Source organism: Aulonocara sp. 'chitande type north' Nkhata Bay, linkage group LG23 (genome assembly GCF_057382095.1).
Source record: "Aulonocara sp. 'chitande type north' Nkhata Bay isolate Kocher_YH1m ecotype deep benthic linkage group LG23, A_spYH_male_GT1.1, whole genome shotgun sequence".
Lineage (NCBI taxonomy): Eukaryota > Metazoa > Chordata > Actinopteri > Cichliformes > Cichlidae > Aulonocara > Aulonocara sp. 'chitande type north' Nkhata Bay.
Window position 1 is genome coordinate 14,006,661 of NC_141365.1, and position 19,690 is coordinate 14,026,350.

At 42.1% G+C, this 19,690-nt stretch overlaps 1 protein-coding gene across 2 annotated transcripts; it reads right to left on the reverse strand.

The window, feature by feature from the left end:
- Positions 1-13,938, reverse strand: LOC147301398 (duodenase-1-like). 2 transcript variants are annotated; one of them, XM_086282437.1, is made up of 6 exons: positions 13,833-13,938; positions 1,687-1,729; positions 1,452-1,599; positions 1,053-1,179; positions 719-964; positions 1-619 (listed from the first exon to the last, which is right to left on the reverse strand). In XM_086282437.1, exons 1-6 carry the CDS (start codon positions 13,920-13,922, stop codon positions 455-457), a joined length of 819 nt encoding a protein of 272 aa, XP_086138563.1. In that variant the 5' UTR covers positions 13,923-13,938; the 3' UTR covers positions 1-454. The 2 variants fall into 2 exon arrangements, with proteins under 2 accessions (XP_086138563.1, XP_086138562.1); XM_086282436.1 differs by lacking the exon at positions 13,833-13,938 and having other exon boundaries at positions 1,452-1,744.
- Positions 13,939-19,690: the final 5,752 nt, after the last annotated feature.

Consider the following 19,690-nt stretch of genomic DNA (forward strand, 5'->3'; position numbering starts at 1 on the left):
TTATACTGCAAAATACACACAGGTAATAATCCACATGTAGTAGGAGAACAGGACACTTTATTAAAACCAGATTTAAATGTTTGTGCTTTTTATGCCCCAGAACTTTTAAACACATTTGTATTTGTTCATAAATGATTATCACAGTAGTTCCTCATCAATATTGACTCTTAATAATTTTTAATTTGTCACAGTGATTCTTTCTCATGCAGGTTCACTGATTTGAATCAAGGAAAAGTGTAGATGTCACAATGACCTCACACTACAAATCTAAATATTCCATTTCAGTTTGTGGAAATTGAGCTAAATGCTAAAATGATCACTGTTACAGAAGAAAAACCACAGTTTCATGCGGGGAATATTTTTAATTTCTGTCTCGGCTACATTGACAGAGCAATCAGAAATGCTGACATTTCAATAATGCTGTTCAATAACAGCAAAACTTCAGGGATTTTACTCAAAATGTTTTGTGGTTTTGTAGAATCATGTCGATCCATTGGAGGTATTTTGTGATGTCCGTGTAGACGTTGGGTTTATCTGGGTAGTTACAATTGCTGTTGTGGTTGAAAGAAACGATACCAACAGCAAACCCTTTGCACACCAGAGGACCACCAGAATCACCCTGTGAGGAGGAAGCATTTTAATTGGTCAGTTTATAGTAAGTGTTTAATACAGTACATTTATCAAAAAGAAACCTGCTGACATTGGACAGAATACATACCTGACAGAATCCTTTGCTTGTGCCATATCCACCTGCACAGATAACATTGGCAGGAAGTTGAGGCCATTGATTCTTACAGACTTGTGGGTTAATGACAGACACGTCCACCACCCTCAGCTCACCAACAGTTTTACCATCATTCATAGTTTTTCCCCATCCAGCCACCTGGCACACTTCATTTTCTGTTAGATCTATTTCAGCATGCGGAAGTTGAATTTCATCGTGTAGATCGTTTGTGGTTGCCAACTGGACACACACAATAAAAAGTAAAAATATAAATAAGACCACAAATATATTTCATGTGAAACTGTTGTCAGTATAAAGATGTACTTACTTGTAGGAGCATGATGTCATCACCCTTCTCAGGTGTGTTGTAACTGCTATAGACGAATTTTTTTTTAATCTCTACTATTTGGCCATTCTTGAGATTGTGGTTGCCAAGAACAACATGCGTGGGGAAGCTGAAGGAATAATCATTAAGAGGTTTTCAATTCATTTTCTAAATCTGTTTTAATGACATGAATCAGAGATTGAAGCAGGAGGTCGTCCGTTTAGCTCACTGGTTTGGCAGTGAACCATATGCCACATGACTGAAATTGAGCAGAGCTTTGCTGCGCATCTTTCCCTGCTCTCAACTTATGTTCCTGTCTAATCTTCACTGCTCCACTATCCAATAAAGGCAAAGAATTATCTGTAGGAAAGAGACTTAAGCAGAAGATGTTTGATTACTCACTCGTCAAAACAGTGTGCGGCAGTGACCACAAAGTTATTAGTGATGAGAAACCCTCCACACACATGACCGCCGTTGTTTTGCACAGAGACCATATATCGCATTGAACTCTCCGGTGCTTTTCCTCCATGTATGATGCCACCCCCATGCACTGAATAAAGTAAAAGAAAAAAAGGAAAATTAAATGGATGCCTCATTAAATGGTTGAAGAATAACAACAAGGACTTGTGATTCTTACCGAGTTGTCCAAAGCAGGTCAGAACAAGGAGGAGGAGAACTTTCTGCAGACCGAACATGATGCAAGCAAAATGGTTAGCCTTTGTTTGTACTGTAGGAATCTCAGGTTCAGCCTTTTATAGAGCAGCTTCCTTTTGGCAAGTATGATTATCATCTGTCATTTTTTGCCTTTTGACCACTTCCTTTGCTACGTCTATGTTTGCATATTTGAAACTTGTGTTATCTTTGCATGGTCTTGCTTATCATAAGTACAGTGCATCATCAGTCAGCAACACACTGCTTTGCACACAGAAATAAAATTCTTCACAAAAGCCTTTCACATTATTTTACAAATTATTTATCCTTTTTGCTGATAGCAACCTGCAGTCATTTGATGTATTTTTCACAAGTATTATATTTATCTGCTGAGGAATCCCCAACCATTCTACTTTTGGCAGATCTCACCAAGGTTTCTCATATTTATGGTCTTCTGGCATGGATCTTGATGTTCAGTTCACCCCACAGATTTTAAAGTCAGGGCGTCATGCAGGCCAGTCAGTAACATTCCTTTTGGTATTTTGAAAGCAGTTCTTGACCGGGTATGTTTTGGGTCGATGTCATGCTGGAAGACAAAGCAATGACAATGACCCAGTTTTACTGCTGACTGCTTGAGGATTTCTTTCAAAATCTTCACATATCTTCCTTCTTCATGATTTCTTCCACCTTGAAGAAATCCCCGGTTCCGAATGTGTCTCCCTGTTGATGCCTAAAGAGCTCTTTTTTTCATCTCATCTGACCAAAGGACGCACTTCAAGTATATATAATATTTTTTCAGCTTGTCCTTAGCATGCATCAGTCTGACTTGAAAGTTTCTCTTTTTCTTGGTCTGCAAGTCAATTCTTGTGCAGTGTTCTGGTGACAGTCTTCTTTGAGACTTCAATTCCTGAGTTGTCTGAGTCATTCACTTGTGTCTTGGCAGTTGTTCCAGGGCAGGGTTCTCAAACTTGCAGCCCAGGGGCCACTTGCGGCCCATGTCACCCCTACTTGCAGCCCGTATCTCATTTTTAAGTCTGACATCATTAGCCGTTTCTGGGTCCAAACTCCGCTTCAGGTCCCAAAGTCAACACTGTGGCATCACTGAGAGTTACAAACTGTGTAAATTCTTTCATCTTTAATAAAATGATCGGTGTGGCTGCTCTACCAGGTGTAACAATTAAGTTTAACATCCAGGCATCAAAGAAAAGAGAATTTATTAAGTTTAATGGAGTTCGAAGTTAGCAGGGAGTTAGCTCGCTAGTTTCCATCTAAAAATGACATACTGTGGCGACCCACTAGAGGGCTCCACTCACACCCAAGCTTGTAGGAGGGGTTCTGTTGTGTTTGGGCGCGATATGCTCAGTCAATGTATGGAGGTGAATAAAGTTGGAGTGGAAAACTAGAGCTCCTGTGTTGTGTGTCACATTCCTCCATAATACCTTGTTCTGACTGAGGGATTTCTGAAAAAATGAAAACATACAGCTCTGCTATCACTTCAGATATAAGTGAAGACAGAAAACTAAACAGTAGTGGTGTTTGTAGGGTATATCATGATGTGCTATGTGGTACTAGCTACATAACTATGGTTAGCATAATATAAACACATTAGCACAGTGAAGCTGGAGGATGAACGCTAAGTTTTTTCCACTCAATAAAAGTCAACACAAAGGTTACCGATGGTTAGGGACAAATGCAATTGCATGGCAGGAAAAAGATGCTGTAAATGGACCAAACTTCAGTCAGTTGAACAACTGAGATAATCCATCCACAATAGAGGTTAGTCATTAACACACTGCTGCATGGGCTGGGCCATAGTTATATCATAAGGTTTGAAAAACCGAGCTTTAAAACGTGCTGCTGATGAATAGTAATAATAAAAACTAATAGAGGGCGACAGTGATCACTGACTTTTTAGGGGCTTGTTCAGATTAAATAGAACAAGATACAAAGCATTAAAATACGTTAAAAATACAACAGCCAGGGGAGAGAGCAGCGACATGTGAAGACGTGTTTTTGCGAGCTCTGCTTAGATTGACCATTTGCGTAATTTTCCCGCTCCCCTTCTAGTACTTCCCGGCGCGAACCCGTCTCACAAGTGCCTAATCTTTCGAATCAGTTGTATTTTGTAGTCTAAAGCTGTTCAACATGCCTAAATCGCTCAAGCAGAAGCCGGGGCCTGATGCCTCGGACTTGCCTGGTGCGGATCCGGCCGCGGGGGTGGGGGCCGGGCCGGATCTCGACACAATCATGGCTGCCATAAAGCAAACGGAGCAGAATGTGCTAGCCAAGATCGACTCGTCTGTGATGACAGCTGCAGGTGAACTACACAAGAAAATAGACGACTTGGTGGGTGATTTAAGGTCAGAGGTCCTGAGTGTGCGCGCAGAGTTTGCGAAGGCTATCGAAGACATGCAGAAAGAAAACGCCACGCTCTCGACCCGCACTGATGATCTTGAGGAGGAAGCTAATGGCCAGGCTAACCGTGTTGTAGCACTGGAAGCTAAAGTTGATGCGCTATCTGCCCAAGTCGTCCGGTTGGCAGACAAGGCCGATGATTTGGAGTCCCGGCAACGTCGTGATAACTGCAGACTAATTGGAGTGGAAGAGGGATTCGGAAATATTCGACCGGAGAAAGCCGTGGCTGAATTGTTGAAGGAAGCGCTCGCCCTCGACTATACGCCGACGCTCGATCGGGCGCATAGGAGCCTGCAGCCGAGGCCAAAGGATGGAGATGCCCCGAGACCGATAATCGTCAAGTTCCACTATTTTCAGGAGAAAGTGGATGTTCTTCGAAAGGCCATGGGGGCAGGTCCCATTACCCGTAATGGGAAGCGTTTCTACATCTACCCAGATTACTCGGCCACCGTTAGAAAGAAGAGATCGGCCTTTACCGAGGTGAGAAGATTGCTTCGCCGGTGTACGGGAGTGAAATATGGTCTCCTGTATCCAGCTACATTGAAAATCACGACCCCGGCTGGCGAACAGATGTCTTTCGAAGACCCGATCAAGGCAAGGCACTACGTCGAGACCAATCTGCGCCCGCGGGAGACGGAGGGAGAGTGACAGTTAATTCACGGACCACAACAAGTATCACACGCTGCGTGCTACCATTGAGGTAGTCTGCACAGGCTGTGCATTGACTGGTGAACGTCGCCACGCTACGGTTGGATGCCCTTTATGATTGGACAAGGTATAGCTATAAGATGTTGGGGATTTCTGTGGATGTCATGTGGCCTGGGGAATATTTTATTTCAGAATATCTTCGGTATCCTCATTGGTCTTAGTTCCAGCCCGACACCATAACCCCAACAGTGCCTTTATTTTGCTTTTTGATGTATTCTGATTAATTAATCCCCTTTTTCTTATCACCAGTGTCATTATTTTTATTGGGTTTTACCCCTTTCTTGTGGGATTATTTTCCTACCGTGAGTGTTCAGAGCCGTACCGGCCTGTAAGTGGATGGGTGCCGACATGCATGCGGCAATAATGATGCTGAGTCAAGGGTCCTATTATACTTTGTTCTGTCTTTGCTGAGTTCATGTAAGAGTTTAAGCTAGTGTAAACGTGTTATATGCCTAGGAGAGAGAGGAGTGTTTTCAGGGCAGTCTCAGGTTTGTGGAAGACCAGCCCAGGGGTCCAGGATGGTGAGAGGTTTATCTATGTTTATCTGTTTGTTTTTGTTAGTTTTGCTTTGGGTTTATCTGTGGTTTATGTTGTGGCTCAAACAGGCACTGAAACACTGAGATATAACCAACGTGCAGGATCAGTCTATTATCGATTGTGGCACTATGACTCTGGATAATGTGAATAATCAACAGAAATCGGTCTCATTCATTAGCTGGAACGTCAAAGGGCTGAATAATTTGGTTAAAAGAAGCAAGGTATTTAGTCATTTGAAATCGCTCAAACCTGACGTGATGTTTCTACAGGAGACACACTTAAATACTAACTCCCAAAAAAGATTAGGTTGTAAGTGGATTGGACAAATATATCATTCACGTTTTAACTACAAAGCCAGGGGAACAGCAATCTTAATTAGGAAGGGGGTTCCATTTGAACACTCTGAAGTGATATCAGATCCTAATGGCAGATATGTTGTTGTAGTGGGCAAGCTGTTTAACACACCACTAATACTGGCTAATATTTATGGACCTAACTGGGACAACGCACAGTTCTTTCTTAATTTTTTTTCGACTCTCCCAGACCTTGTCTCCTATAAACTAATTCTAGGTGGAGACTTTAATTGTGTCCTTTCTCCCCAGCTGGACCGATCAAGCGTAAGGTCGAGCAACACCCTCTCGTCAGCAGCAGTGGCTATTAATTCCCTACTTCGTTCTTACGGCCTATCAGACCCTTGGCGTGCAACAAACCCATCTACGAAGCAATTTTCCTTTTTTTCCCCTGTACATCATAGTTACTCCAGGATTGATTACTTCATTGTCGATAACCAGCTACTTCCCTTAATTTCCAGCACCAAATACCACAGTATAGTGTTGTCAGATCATAGCCCTGTGCAGATGGGTCTGGTTTTTCCAGGTAATGTAGCGCCCCAACGAACGTGGTGGCTAGACCCCCTATTACTTTTATGTGAACGCTTTAAAACGTTTCTCAGCAATCAGATTGACTTCTTTCTAGAAATTAATGACACCCAGGATGTGTCGAGGGGAGTCTTGTGGGAGTCTATGAAAGCCTATATTAGGGGCCAAGTTATTTCTTATGTGGCACACAGAGACAAGGAGCGCTCTAAACAACTTAAAGAACTGGCCGACAAGATTGCGGATATGGATAGGCGTTACGCTCTTTCACCTACGCCAGATCTTTTTAAGGAGAAATTACTGTTGCAAACTGAATTTGACACGCTTATGACATGGAGAGCCGAAAGAAATATTTTTAAATCCAGGCAGGTATATTATGAGCATGGAGATAAAGCGGGGAGGCTCCTTGCACTTCAACTCAAACAGCGGTCAGCTGAGCGCGTGATTTCGGGAATTGAAATAGGTGCTGATTCGATATCTCACGACCCCCGAGTCATTAATGACCAGTTCAAATATTTTTACTCTACCCTATATCAATCAGAGGTGGGCAGTAATTCATCCGAGATCTACTCGTTTCTTGACTCGCTGGATCTTCCCAAGCTCTCTCCGGACGCTCAGTCGCCTTTGGAACAGCCGTTGTCGATTGAAGAGATAACGAACGCTATTAAATTATCTCAGACTGGAAGGTCGCCAGGTCCGGACGGTTTCCCCATGGAGTTTTACAAGGAATTCTCTTCGAAGCTCACACCTATTTTAGAATCAGTATATGCTGAATCTTTTGCTACTGGCAATCTGCCGCAGACGCTTACCCAGGCCACGATCTCAGTCTTACTAAAGAAAGATAAAGATCCTGTACAGTGTAGCTCATACAGGCCAATAAGTCTTTTGTGCTGTGACTATAAGATTTTAACCAAAACTCTTGCACTACGGTTGGACCCTATTATTTCCACCATTATTAATGAGGACCAAACGGGCTTCATTCCCGGACGGCAGTCATTTTTTAATGTGAGACGACTGTTTAATGTGGTATTCTCCCCCCATTCGACAATACAACCGGAAGTTATTCTGAGCCTTGACGCTGAAAAGGCGTTTGATAGAATCGAATGGTCCTACCTTTTCACAGTTCTGGAGAAATTCGGCATGGGACCTACTTTTTGTAGATGGATTAAAGTCCTATATTCAACGCCTATGGCTGCAGTCAGGACAAATGGTCTGATTTCGGAATATTTTTCGCTCTACAGGGGGACGAGGCAGGGCTGTTGCCTGTCACCCTTCCTGTTTGACATTGCGATCGAACCGCTGGCAATTGCTATCAGATCTGATGAGAGGATTAAAGGTATATCCAGGGGTGAGGTGACTCATAAAACTCTGCTTTATGCTGATGATCTCCTTTTGCAGATATCAGACCCAATTGGGAGTATGCCCCACCTTTTCCGCTGGCTGCGGGAGTTCAGCAACATATCGGGGTATAAGGTTAATTTATCAAAATCTTTACTGTTTCCATTGAACAATCTGGCAAAACAGACCACTTATGACGATTTGCCTTTTAAAATTGAAAATGACAAATTCACATATTTGGGACTGGAAATAGCTGGCTCGATTAAGACTATTTTCCAGTATAACTACAGGTCTATTCTGGACAGTACTAAATCTGATCTGGGTAGGTGGTCAAAACTTCCACTTTCGCTGGCAGGACGGATAAATGTGGTGAAGATGACTGTAATGCCCAGGTTTCTTTATCTATTCCAAATGATCCCCATCTTTCTCCCCAAATCCTATTTTGCCCAGCTGGATCGCTCTGTCTCTTTGTTCATATGGAACAAAAAACCTGCACGCATAAGGAGAGCAAGCCTGGAGAGAGCTAAAGCTGATGGTGGTTTGGGCTTACCTAATTTCTTATTCTATTATTGGGCTGCTAACATTGTCAAGCTGACATATTGGATAACCATGTTTGCGGATGGGGAGGGTCCAGTCTGGGCAGATATGGAACTGAGAGCTACACTCCCAATCTCTCCGATTTCGATCTTAACTGCCCCTCTCCCACTGAATGTCAAAGCATCTGGGCTGAACTCCAATTTGGTGGTTCAAAATTCAATTAAGATCTGGGGTCAATTCAGGAAACATTTTAACTTGACAAATACTTGTAGCTTTTCTCCGATAATGTTCAACCATCTTTTTACACCATCTCAAATAGATCATTCATTTGCAGTCTGGCGCAGAAACGGTCTGGTTTTCTTTCAAGATCTCTTCACTGAGGATGGCTTTGTCTCATTTAAATATTTGTGTGAAGACCATAACTTACCAAAGTCTCACTACTTCAGATACCTTCAGGCTCGGAGTTTTGCCTCTAAATTTCTCCCGGGGTACCCGTCTCTGCCCTCTAAGGACCTACTGTATCTAGTTCTTAATGTGAGTCAGCCCACTAAAAGAGCAATATCGAAGATTTATGCATTGATTCTTGAAAGCTGCCCTCATACATGGGACAAACCTAAGGCGGCGTGGGAAGGGGAGGTTGGAGAACTCATATCAGAAGACATCTGGAAGAAAGCCATACAGCGTATACATACGTCTTCTCTCTGTATTAGACATGGCCTGATTCAATTTAAGGTCGTCCACAGGCTCCACTATTCTAATGACAGACTGTCTAAACTGTACCCTGATGTTGCACCGAATTGTCCTAGATGTGATTACTCTCCTGTTTCTTTGGGGCACATGTTTTGGTCATGTCCCTCCCTGTATGGTTTCTGGACATCAATTTTTCAATCACTGTCAGCTATATCGGGTGAAACACTGCGGCCTGACTCTTTGATAGCTATCTTCGGTGTACCTCGGGAAGAGCTGAGACTCTCTCCCCTCCACAAAAACGCAATAGCCTTTGCCTCGTTGCATGCCCGCCGTCTGATACTGCTGAGCTGGAAGGCGTCGAACCCTCCTTCCTACGTCCATTGGATTAGAGAGGTGATGTTGGGATTAGCTCTGGAAAAAATTAGGTATACCGTGCGCGGCTTGGAGAGTAAATATGACAAAACCTGGTCACGGTTCATAACTCATGTCAAGAGTCTGTCTTTTGCCTGATTTATTGTTCTTTACTTGTTGGTAATTTATGCTCTTGCTCTCTTCTCGGACTGCTGTCCATAGTCTCCTCAATGCCCGTACTTTGACTGTTGGGATTTCTTTATTCCCTTTTTCTTCTTTGTTTCTTCTCTCATGTGCCGGGGTCCGGCTGTTGGTGCTATAATGACTGTCACAGATTGGTTTGAGTGTTTCTCCCCTTTTTTTTTTTTTTTTTTTTTTTTTTTTGTGTTGTGTGTATTGTGCTTCCTGGTTGTGGGGATGCCACCTGGATGGGGGTGGGGGGTAGGGTTCGCAACTTTTGTAAGAAATTCTGGACTGTTTTGTTGGAAAACTATAAATAAAGTTGTAAAAAAAAAAAAAAAAAAATACAACAGCCTTAATAAACACAGAAGTAGCTTTCGAACATCATCACTCAATAATAACCGGATATTGATGTGAAGAAATATAATGCAATTTGGCCCTCGAAGTTACTTTTTTTATTGAGGATTTGTTTGTTGTTGAGTACAATGTTAAAATAACCTTTTTAAAAAGCAAACAGATTTTTAATATGAAGGCAATATGAGCAGAGAGTGCAAAGATGCTGAGGCACTAGCTGTGTTGGTTCAGTGAGAGATTCAAAAACTAATGTGTACACTTATGTCTGCATTTTTATTTTGTTAAATATGAGCACAATGATAGCAGAAGTGCTGCCACGTGTCTGGCCAGAGACTAAGTACCAATGTGTTTATTTGGTAGTTCAATGAAAGGCTTCAGTTAGTTAAGAGTGGGGGGGGGGGACTGCATTCACGTTTGCAGTTTTGTCACATTATACAGTATTTAAAAAAATAATATTTGTGAGTGTTTTCTTGATGTTTGTTTGCTTTTTTTTTTTTTGTACTGCTTGAACACTAAAGTGGCTGTCCAATGAAATGACAGTGCCAGTGGCCCACAGCTCATTTAAGCTTGAGACCCCTCCTCTAGGGTCTTTAGATACATCTCTCACTAGGTTTTCTTTGCATAGTTTTTCACTTCCTACCTCTGCCAAGCTTGTTCTGTACTGCATGGCTCTCTTGGATCATCCTTGATCATGCTTTTCAGTCCAGTTCTTAACACACGGAAAAGCTGTGATAACTTTGTATATCCATCTTCTGCTTTGTTTTGGGAGCATCAACAATTCTTTTTCTTGAGTCTAACTGATTTCTTTTGCTTTTGGCATGATGCTGATGTTGATGTATGTTTTTATTGTTATTACTGGTTATTGTTTCTACCAGTGCTTAGTTAGTGCACATACCATACAGATCTAGAGGCAACATCATAAGTGGATTACATTTGATTGCATAAGTATTTCTTTTACAATTGTAGCTGCTGCTCATTGAGCAGCCATGTCCAGTTTCTGTGTTTGTTAGAAATAAGTCTGGTTTGTTTAATATTAACACCTATCCTAATCACAAAAACATAATTTTCATCCTTCTACTAAACACAATATGAATATTTTTACTTATATCCAGCAGATGATACAGAGTTGATAGTTAGTTTTCTCACATATTAAACGCTGATGTCTGACGTGACACATTTAAACGATATTATCTTGGAGTTCTGCAGCAAACTACATAAACCATAGAAACCAAAGCATGAAGATAAGATGTTACTATAGTAGAACAACACGTACATAAACAGGTCTTCAAAGTTTCACATTTGTTGATGTATCACTCATTTAGTGTTTGCAACACTAATCTGACTTTGTTAGTATTTTTTAAGAATACTGAAGTACGTGTGCTCGTTAAGTGTACATGCTGGTGCTGTATATTTCAAATCTTATTACCCCGTGGAGAGGGTGCCTCCCGTCGGCCATTAGAAAATGCTATTTAATATTCAGTTCACTGAGATGTCTGATAAAGCTTTTTGAAAAAGTCCATATCAGATGCTGTGTCATTTCTTTCATCATACAAATGTCACCTCTTTCTTATTCATGCCTGTCATTGGTAGCTAAAGAACTGATTTCACTCCTGCCCGCCTCTACAACCTGATGAATTTCTTAAGGCTGCATCTGCTGTGTGTGTGTGTGTGTGTGTGTGTGTGTGTGTGTGTCTAAATCTCAGAAGGTTATACTATGATATTGTAACACATTGTCTCTGTTTTAACGAAAACCTGTGTGTATTCAGTGTTACTTTTCTAAGCTGTTTACGTACTTCAAAGACCTTGCCCCCGAGTCGCCCTCGTGTCACCGGGCTGCTTCCTCTATGTAGTCACAGATATGATCAGATCTGATTACAGCTGAAGGCACGAAATGCAAAGACTAAGACTCACTTAGTCAATCAGTACATCTGTTAATGTACTGATTGGAAAAGTCTTGTTTAATAATCTAGAAAATGTTGCTGACTCAAATTTCTGGCTTTAGACAAAGATAACCGCAAAAAATACAGCAGTTTGTTTTTGTATTAGTTTTTTTTTTTTTTTTTGGCTCATATTCTCTGCACCATATTTGGGGAGAAAAGTTCATCTTTTGTACCGAGTCTGTAGTTCTCATAGGCTCTTTATCTGCATCATCTTTGTCTCTGCAGATGTGTGGAGTGTAGAAAGATGGGACCCAAGTCCAGATGCTGACAATGGACTTAACTGTGAGTGAACCTTTATTAGCAGCAGGGACAGAATACAAAAATCAGAAAGTGGCAAAGACTAAATTAAAAAAAACCTAAACTGGGAGGCAACTACAAAAGCAATACAAAGGAACTAAAAACCTAAAAACCTGAGAGGAGATGTCAAGCACAGAACATGAAAACCTGAGACTCTGGAACATGGAGAAATGCAGGCAATACCCAGACAACCCATCAACAAACAGAGGAAGAAAAAGGGCTTGAATACACAGGGATAATGAGGGAATGAGACACAGGAAGAGAGCACAGCTGGGAGAAATCACACTAACATAGCACATGATACTGTCAAAGTAAAACAGGAAACATGAGACAGGCACAGACATGAACACATAACTTGACTACGTGGCACAAGGAACACAGGGGAAGCACAGAGACAGAAACCAAGAGACTAGAAACTATAAATAACAATGAAATCCAAGACTACAAATATTTCAAAACACTGGGTCACCGACTCAGGACTGCAACAATGTCAGCATGTTGCTGGGTGTTTGTTACATACTCAATTTCCAGGACCAACACCCCAATACAGGAAGTCTGGTTTGGCTTTCTGTTTAAAAAAGCCAGAATATTTGATCCTATGGGTCTTAACCAACCAGCAATGCAAAGCTTAGATGGACCCTCAGGGGACTCACCTAGTTTTAAGTCCAGGTGTCTTCCCTGCCACCTCTGTTACACCAGCTCCCCTCACGAGCTGCATTCAGAATACCTGGTTTAATTTTAGGGGCCTGGACAGTAGGCCTCAAGGGTCAATTTGGACCTCCTCGGCTTTACTGCTGCTAAATTGCTTTAATAAAATTTCCTGCAATGAAAGTCTAAATTATGGACATTCCCTTTTTAACCCTTTGGGAAATGGTAAAGGTAAAAATCTGAGTATTAACTCATTTTTGGTAAATCACTCTTACGGGTTACTCCGGCCCTTTATCGTAACCAACCATTGCCAAAAAAATACCAAAAAGATACAGAACCAATTTGTAAGTTTACAGTTTGAGCAACGGTTCAGCCTCTGGAATCTCTGCTGAAATATCCAACGGTGAACTTCTGAGATCCAATCTTCTGAACTGCTCATCTCACAGAAGACAAAGGGAAGAACAAAGGATGTTCCTGGGCGCTCTCCTTTATACTCTGCCAAGTGCCCATTACCCACCTCTCCTCGTATCTAAACATTCAGTCATGTTGTTTACATAATATCATCCGAAGTATAGCCACGCCCTTATCAGCCTCCCATCTGACGTCTCCACATAAATTCAGAGAGTAGTGACTTCTGTGTGTCACTCTCACTCATTTCCCCCCTTCCACAAACATGATCCTATTTTTCAAGGCTGCTTTTTACACATCCTCTCAGTTAGGCCTGTCTTGGAATCATTATTATATTTTCTTATGCATTGTATTGGTTAAACTTAAACACACTTATATTGTATTATATTATATATTATATATCGTTCCGGGAAAAGCAGAACAGATGCAGGGCTAACACAGAGAAACAGACAATTTAGAGACAATTTATCACAATTAATCACCAGGTAAACAATCCACACAGGGAGAACATCAGTGCTGCTATTCTGAACATTATTAGACATAACTAACTATCAGCAAAATCACATATGAATTATGGTTCCATCTTCGATAATTGCAACACTTAACAACAATTCTCTCATTCAAAATCATATATGATGATAGGTTGGAGACTCATTTCTTATCTCTTGTGATGGCATCAGCCACACAGGGGTAAATTAGTCCATTTTTCACTTTATTAGTTTGCTTTGCAGTTTTCTTCATTAATCATTTGGTTAAACCTAACACTGATATTATGAGGCGCGCACATAGTAACATTGTGTGGTTTTTCTAAAATGTTTTGTTATATTAATTATGTTTCTCTTTCTTTGAGTTACCTGGGTTTGGGCGGTGGCTGTTTCCTGTCTGGGCAAAAGGCGTGGCTGAGGACTCTGGGGACAAAATGCCTGCTCAGCAGGACCAACCATGGGCTTACCAGGAGCAGGGGTGTTTTAGGCTTAGTTAGGTTATTCTGTGCTTAGTTAATATTAGTGTGTGTTTTTGTTTTCCCCCTATTGTGTTCAAATGGTTTGGCCAAATCATTATAAAAGCTACCCTCATGTGTCTTTTTAATTAGGTCAGTTTGTGAGTTAAGTTGTGTCTCACTTTGTTGTTTAAGTTTTGGAAATTACTTTTTGTAGAGTTATATTTAGTTGACCTGTTTTATGGGCCTGCTAAGTATGGTTTTGAATTTTGTTAATTTTGGACTTTTTGAGGGTTAAAATAAAGAAAATCCTTTTTGAAGATATTTTTGCTTGTGTCCTCTTTGCTTTGGCTGCTTGGTCCCTCACAATTGGTGGCAGCAGTGGGATCTGCCAGTTGAGGACACAGTATTTTTTTCTTTGAGGCTTTTTCACCCCCAGAAAAAAAAAGAAAAATGCATCGTGGAGGAAAGGTGGAAAAGAAGAAAGGAGTAACTGTTCAGAAGGAAGCTGATGCTGAGGAGGAAATTGGAGTCTCTGAAATGGTGGAGAGCACTGAGGTTGAAGAAAGGGAGCCATCTCTGTCAGATCTGATGTCAATATTGCAAGCTCATATGGGTCAACAGGAGGCTCGGGAAGCAAGGCAAGAAGAGGTAACTGCACGACAAGAACAAAAATTCAAAGCATTGCAACATCAGTTTCAGCTTTTACAGTTAGAGGTGCAGTCCCGGACATCACCAGTACCAGAGCTACCATTACCTACCACAGAGTCACCAGAGTCAAGGGAGCTACCTCACATTCCTAGTTCTCCTCAAGCTCAAGCTGAATCCAGTCAGTCATTATCAGGTCAGTTTTCATTGCATGAACCCAGATTGGAAAAGTTGACTGATAGTGATGATATTGAGCATTTTTTGACTACATTTGAACGCATTGCCTTAGCATATCGTTGGGAAAAAACAGACTGGGTTTTTCGATTAATACCACTGCTAACGGGCAAGGCAAGAGGGGCATACGTTCATATGGATATTGATGACTCTCTCAGCTATGACAAAGTTAAAGCTGCAATTTTGTCCAAATATGATGTTAACCCTGAGACCTACAGGCAGCGATTCCATTCACTGGAAGTCAGGCTTGATGAGAACCCTAAGGAGTTGTATGCTCGACTTAAAGATCTGTACGGGAAATGGATTCAGCCAAAAGGTAAAACGAACCAAGAAATTGGTGAAATAATCATCCTTGAACAATATTTGAGAATGTTGTCCCCTGAGCTACAGGTTTGGATTCGAGAGCACAATCCGTCTTCTGCAGCGAAGGCAGCTGAGCTGGCAGAAGTGTTTGTAGCTGCCAGGAGGAAAGGGCAACCTTGGACCTGTAATGCAAATAAAATGCCAAAGGAAGGCCCCAAATCAGCCCAGATGTATCATCAAAGGCCATTGTCAGCAGAAAAAACTCCTGTGGGTGAGAACCAGTTTGCTGGCAGACCATTAAAAAATTCAAAAAAGATTGTTTGTTACCTCTGTGGGTTAGAGGGCCACACAAAGCCAATGTGCCCAAAAACCTCAGCTAAGATGGTTCAAATGTGTTTCATGCCACGTTCACATGCTGAACATGGGCTCCAGTGTGACCAGACTGTTAAAATGATAAAAATTGAAGCTAATGGAACAACTTTAAGAGCTTTGCTTGATTCTGGCAGTTCTCGTACACTGATACATAGAGATTTTGTGCCCCCCAATATTGTCCGTGTTAGTGACACCATCCCCATTTGTTGTGTGCATGGAGATGAGAAGATGTACTCAACAGCTGACATGTACATTAAAGTGAATGGACAGACATACCTTTTAAATGTTGGGGTGGTTGATAACCTGCCTTATTCAGCTATTCTGGGACGAGATTTTCCAGTGCTTCTTGATTTGTTGGAGTCAGACCAGAATCATCAATGCAATGTGGCTGTTACTAGAGCCCAAGCTCAAAAATCTAGTGAAACCTCAGAAGTTTTCAGTGCCTTGCCATTTTTTTAATGAGGAATGGGAAGTTGCACCTGTGAAGCCTCGGAAAAGTCGCGGACAGAGGAGACAGGAGAAGTTCCAGCATACTATAGTACACCCAGAAATGCATACTGACCCAGACTTGCCTTTGGGACTTCAAATTCCTGGCAATATAATAGAGTTGCAAAAAACTGATCCTAGTTTAGCTTCCTGTTTTCAGCGAGCAATAGACAAGGACCAAGTAGAGGAGGCAGGCATTAACAAAAGTGACTGTCTTGCAAAATGGCATACTTTACCATCAGATGGGCTCACTTCTGAAGCTAGTGGTCCCCCAAGAAGTTAGAGAAACCGTGCTTAATTTGGGACACTCTATTCCCTGGTCTGGCCACCTTGGTAAGCACAAAACCACAGCTCGTATTAAACAACATTTTTTCTGGCCTGGCCTCCATAGAGATGTAGCCTACTTCTGTAAGAGCTGTCCTCAGTGCCAGATGACATCCTCCAAAGTCCCTTCCAAAGCTCCACTCCAACCACTGCCTATTATTGGTACCCCATTTGAGCGCCTCGGAATGGATATTGTTGGACCCGTTGAGAAGAGTAAGTCAGGGAATCGCTATATGCTTGTAATCACTGATTATGCAACTAAATATCCAGAGGTCTTCCCACTGAAATCCATCAAGGCAAAATCAGTAGCTTTCTGCCTTGTACAGCTCTTCGCAAGAGTAGGGTTCCCACAGGAAATACTGACTGATCAGGGGAGTAACTTTATGTCCAACTTACTAAAACAGGTGTACAAGCTGCTGGGCATTAGAAGCCTGAGGACCACCCCATACCATCCTCAGACTGATGGGCTAACAGAACGGTTCAATCAGACTCTGAAGCAGATGCTCCGGAAGGTGGTAGATAAGAATGGTGCTGATTGGGATCAGTGGCTTCCTTATCTTCTCTTTGCCTACAGGGAAGTGCCACAAGCCTCCACTGGTTTCTCTCCGTTCGAACTTTTGTATGGGTATGAGGTACAAGGACCTCTAGCCCTGCTAAGAAACATCTGGGAGGGAGGCAAGGAAAAGATGGACTCTGTTAACATTGTTTCCTATGTTGTGCAGATGAGGGAGCGACTGCAGAAAATGAGTGAGCTTGCTCAGTCAAATATGACCAAAATCCAGCAGAAGCAGAAGTTTTGGTATGACCGAGCAGCTCGTCAGAGGTCTTTTAGTCCTGGACAAAAGGTGTTGGTGCTCCTCCCCACTGACAACAACAAGCTATTGGCTAAGTGGCAAGGGCCCTTTGAGGTTCAGAAGAAATTGGGGTCCACTACTTACCAAGTGTTCATCCCTGGAAAGCCACGCTCCAGCAGGGTTCTGCACATAAATCTATTGAAGGAATGGGTGTAATCCAGTGGTCCTGGTGCCAAAGAAGGATGAAAGCATGAGGTTCTGTATAGACTTCAGGTACCTAAACTCAATATCACTGTTTGATTCATACCCCACACCACGCATTGATGATTTGCTGGAACGGCTGGGGAAGGCAAAGTACTTGACCACACTTGACCTGTGCAAGGGATATTGGCAGGTGCCACTAACGGAGCGATCAAAGAAGTTGACTGCCTTTCGAACACCTTGGGGTCTCTTCCAATTTACAGCGATGCCATTCGGGCTGCATGGGGCTCCAGCAACCTTTCAGAGATTAATGGACCAAGTACTATGTGGTTTCTCAGATTTTGCATCTGCATATCTTGATGATATTGTCATCTACAGCACCACATGGGAGGAACACTTGGAACATCTGCATGCTGTCTTCGACCGTCTTGGCACTGCTGGGTTGACGGTGAACCCCTCTAAGTGTGTTTTTGCCTCTGCTGAGACTGCGTACCTGGGCCATGTGATCAGGAATGGGGTGATCAAGCCTCAGGTCAGTAAGATCCAAGCCATTGAGTCTTGTCCTCTCCCACAGACAAGGAAGCAACTAAGATCCTTTTTGGGCATGGCAGGCTTTTATCGTCGGTTCATACCACGATTCTCCACCAGGGCAGCTCTACTAACTGACTTGATAGGCATCAAGTGTCCTAATCAGATTAACTGGACAGAGGAGGCTATAGCAGCTTTCAAGGACATCAGTCAATCACTGAGTAGCGAACCAGTTTTGTACAGTCCAGACTTTAATGAGCACTTTTTCCTTCAAACGGATGCATCTCATAGGGGTCTGGGAGCAGTGCTACTTCAAGGTTTGGAAGGAGAACGTCATCCTGTTGCTTATATCAGCCGAAAGCTGTTCCCGAGAGAGGTTCGATATTCAACAGTGGAAAAGGAGGCCCTTGCAATCAAGTGGGCCCTTGATTCCTTCAGGTACTACCTTCTTGGAAGAGAATTCACCCTGGAGATGGATCACAGTGCACTTCAGTGGATGGAAAAGATGAAGGATAAGAACGGAAGGATCACAAGATGGTACCTTGCTCTGCAACCTTTCCGGTTTGTCATCAAGCACATTCCTGGGAAGAACAACGTTACCGCCGACTTCCTCTCTCGCTGTACCAGCGAGAGTCCTGAAGAGGGGGGGGTGTGTGATGGCATCAGCCACACAGGGGTAAATTAGTCCATTTTTCACTTTATTAGTTTGCTTTGCAGTTTTCTTCATTAATCATTTGGTTAAACCTAACACTGATATTATGAGGCGCGCACATAGTAACATTGTGTGGTTTTTCTAAAATGTTTTGTTATATTAATTATGTTTCTCTTTCTTTGAGTTACCTGGGTTTGGGCGGTGGCTGTTTCCTGTCTGGGCAAAAGGCGTGGCTGAGGACTCTGGGGACAAAATGCCTGCTCAGCAGGACCAACCATGGGCTTACCAGGAGCAGGGGTGTTTTAGGCTTAGTTAGGTTATTCTGTGCTTAGTTAATATTAGTGTGTGTTTTTGTTTTCCCCCCTATTGTGTTCAAATGGTTTGGCCAAATCATTATAAAAGCTACCCTCATGTGTCTTTTTAATTAGGTCAGTTTGTGAGTTAAGTTGTGTCTCACTTTGTTGTTTAAGTTTTGGCAATTACTTTTTGTAGAGTTATATTTAGTTGACCTGTTTTATGGGCCTGCTAAGTATGGTTTTGAATTTTGTTAATTTTGGACTTTTTGAGGGTTAAAATAAAGAAAACCCTTTTTGAAGATATTTTTGCTTGTGTCCTCTTTGCTTTGGCTGCTTGGTCCCTCACATCTCTTCACATTCCATTTAACATATTGATCAAACTTTTATTTTATCTTTAATTAAGAATAAAGATGATTAGCAAAAGCACACAAAGAGACTCTGTTTTAGCACAAATGATTGGATGTTGAGCCTTTTTACCCTCTCTCAAATGTAATGAGAGGTAAACCAGGGAGACTTCTCTTCTCTCTATCTTCTCTTCTCTTTCTACAACACCTTTCTCAACAATACACCAAGGGTATTGTGGGTATTTGTACAGTAAATGTAATTCTTGTAATTCTGTTGCCTGGAAAGCATTTACATTTATGTGATGCGGCACAGAAGTTGCACAAATCTCTGAAAATCAGATAAAAGAAACCACAGCTTCGAGCTTCAGGCGTGACATAATTTAATCATTCCTGACAGATGACAGTGTAAAAGAACATCTTGACTCAGTTTGACATTTCACGCAACCTCTGTGAAATATGTCAGTAAGTGATACTCTAATTGAAAAGTGAAGTATTGCAGTTATCTCACTTACTGTAAGTACTGTGTGCTGTGGGTTGGCAAATAGAAGCAAGAGCTGGGGTGGGAGGGGAGAGAGGTTCACCCGGCAAAG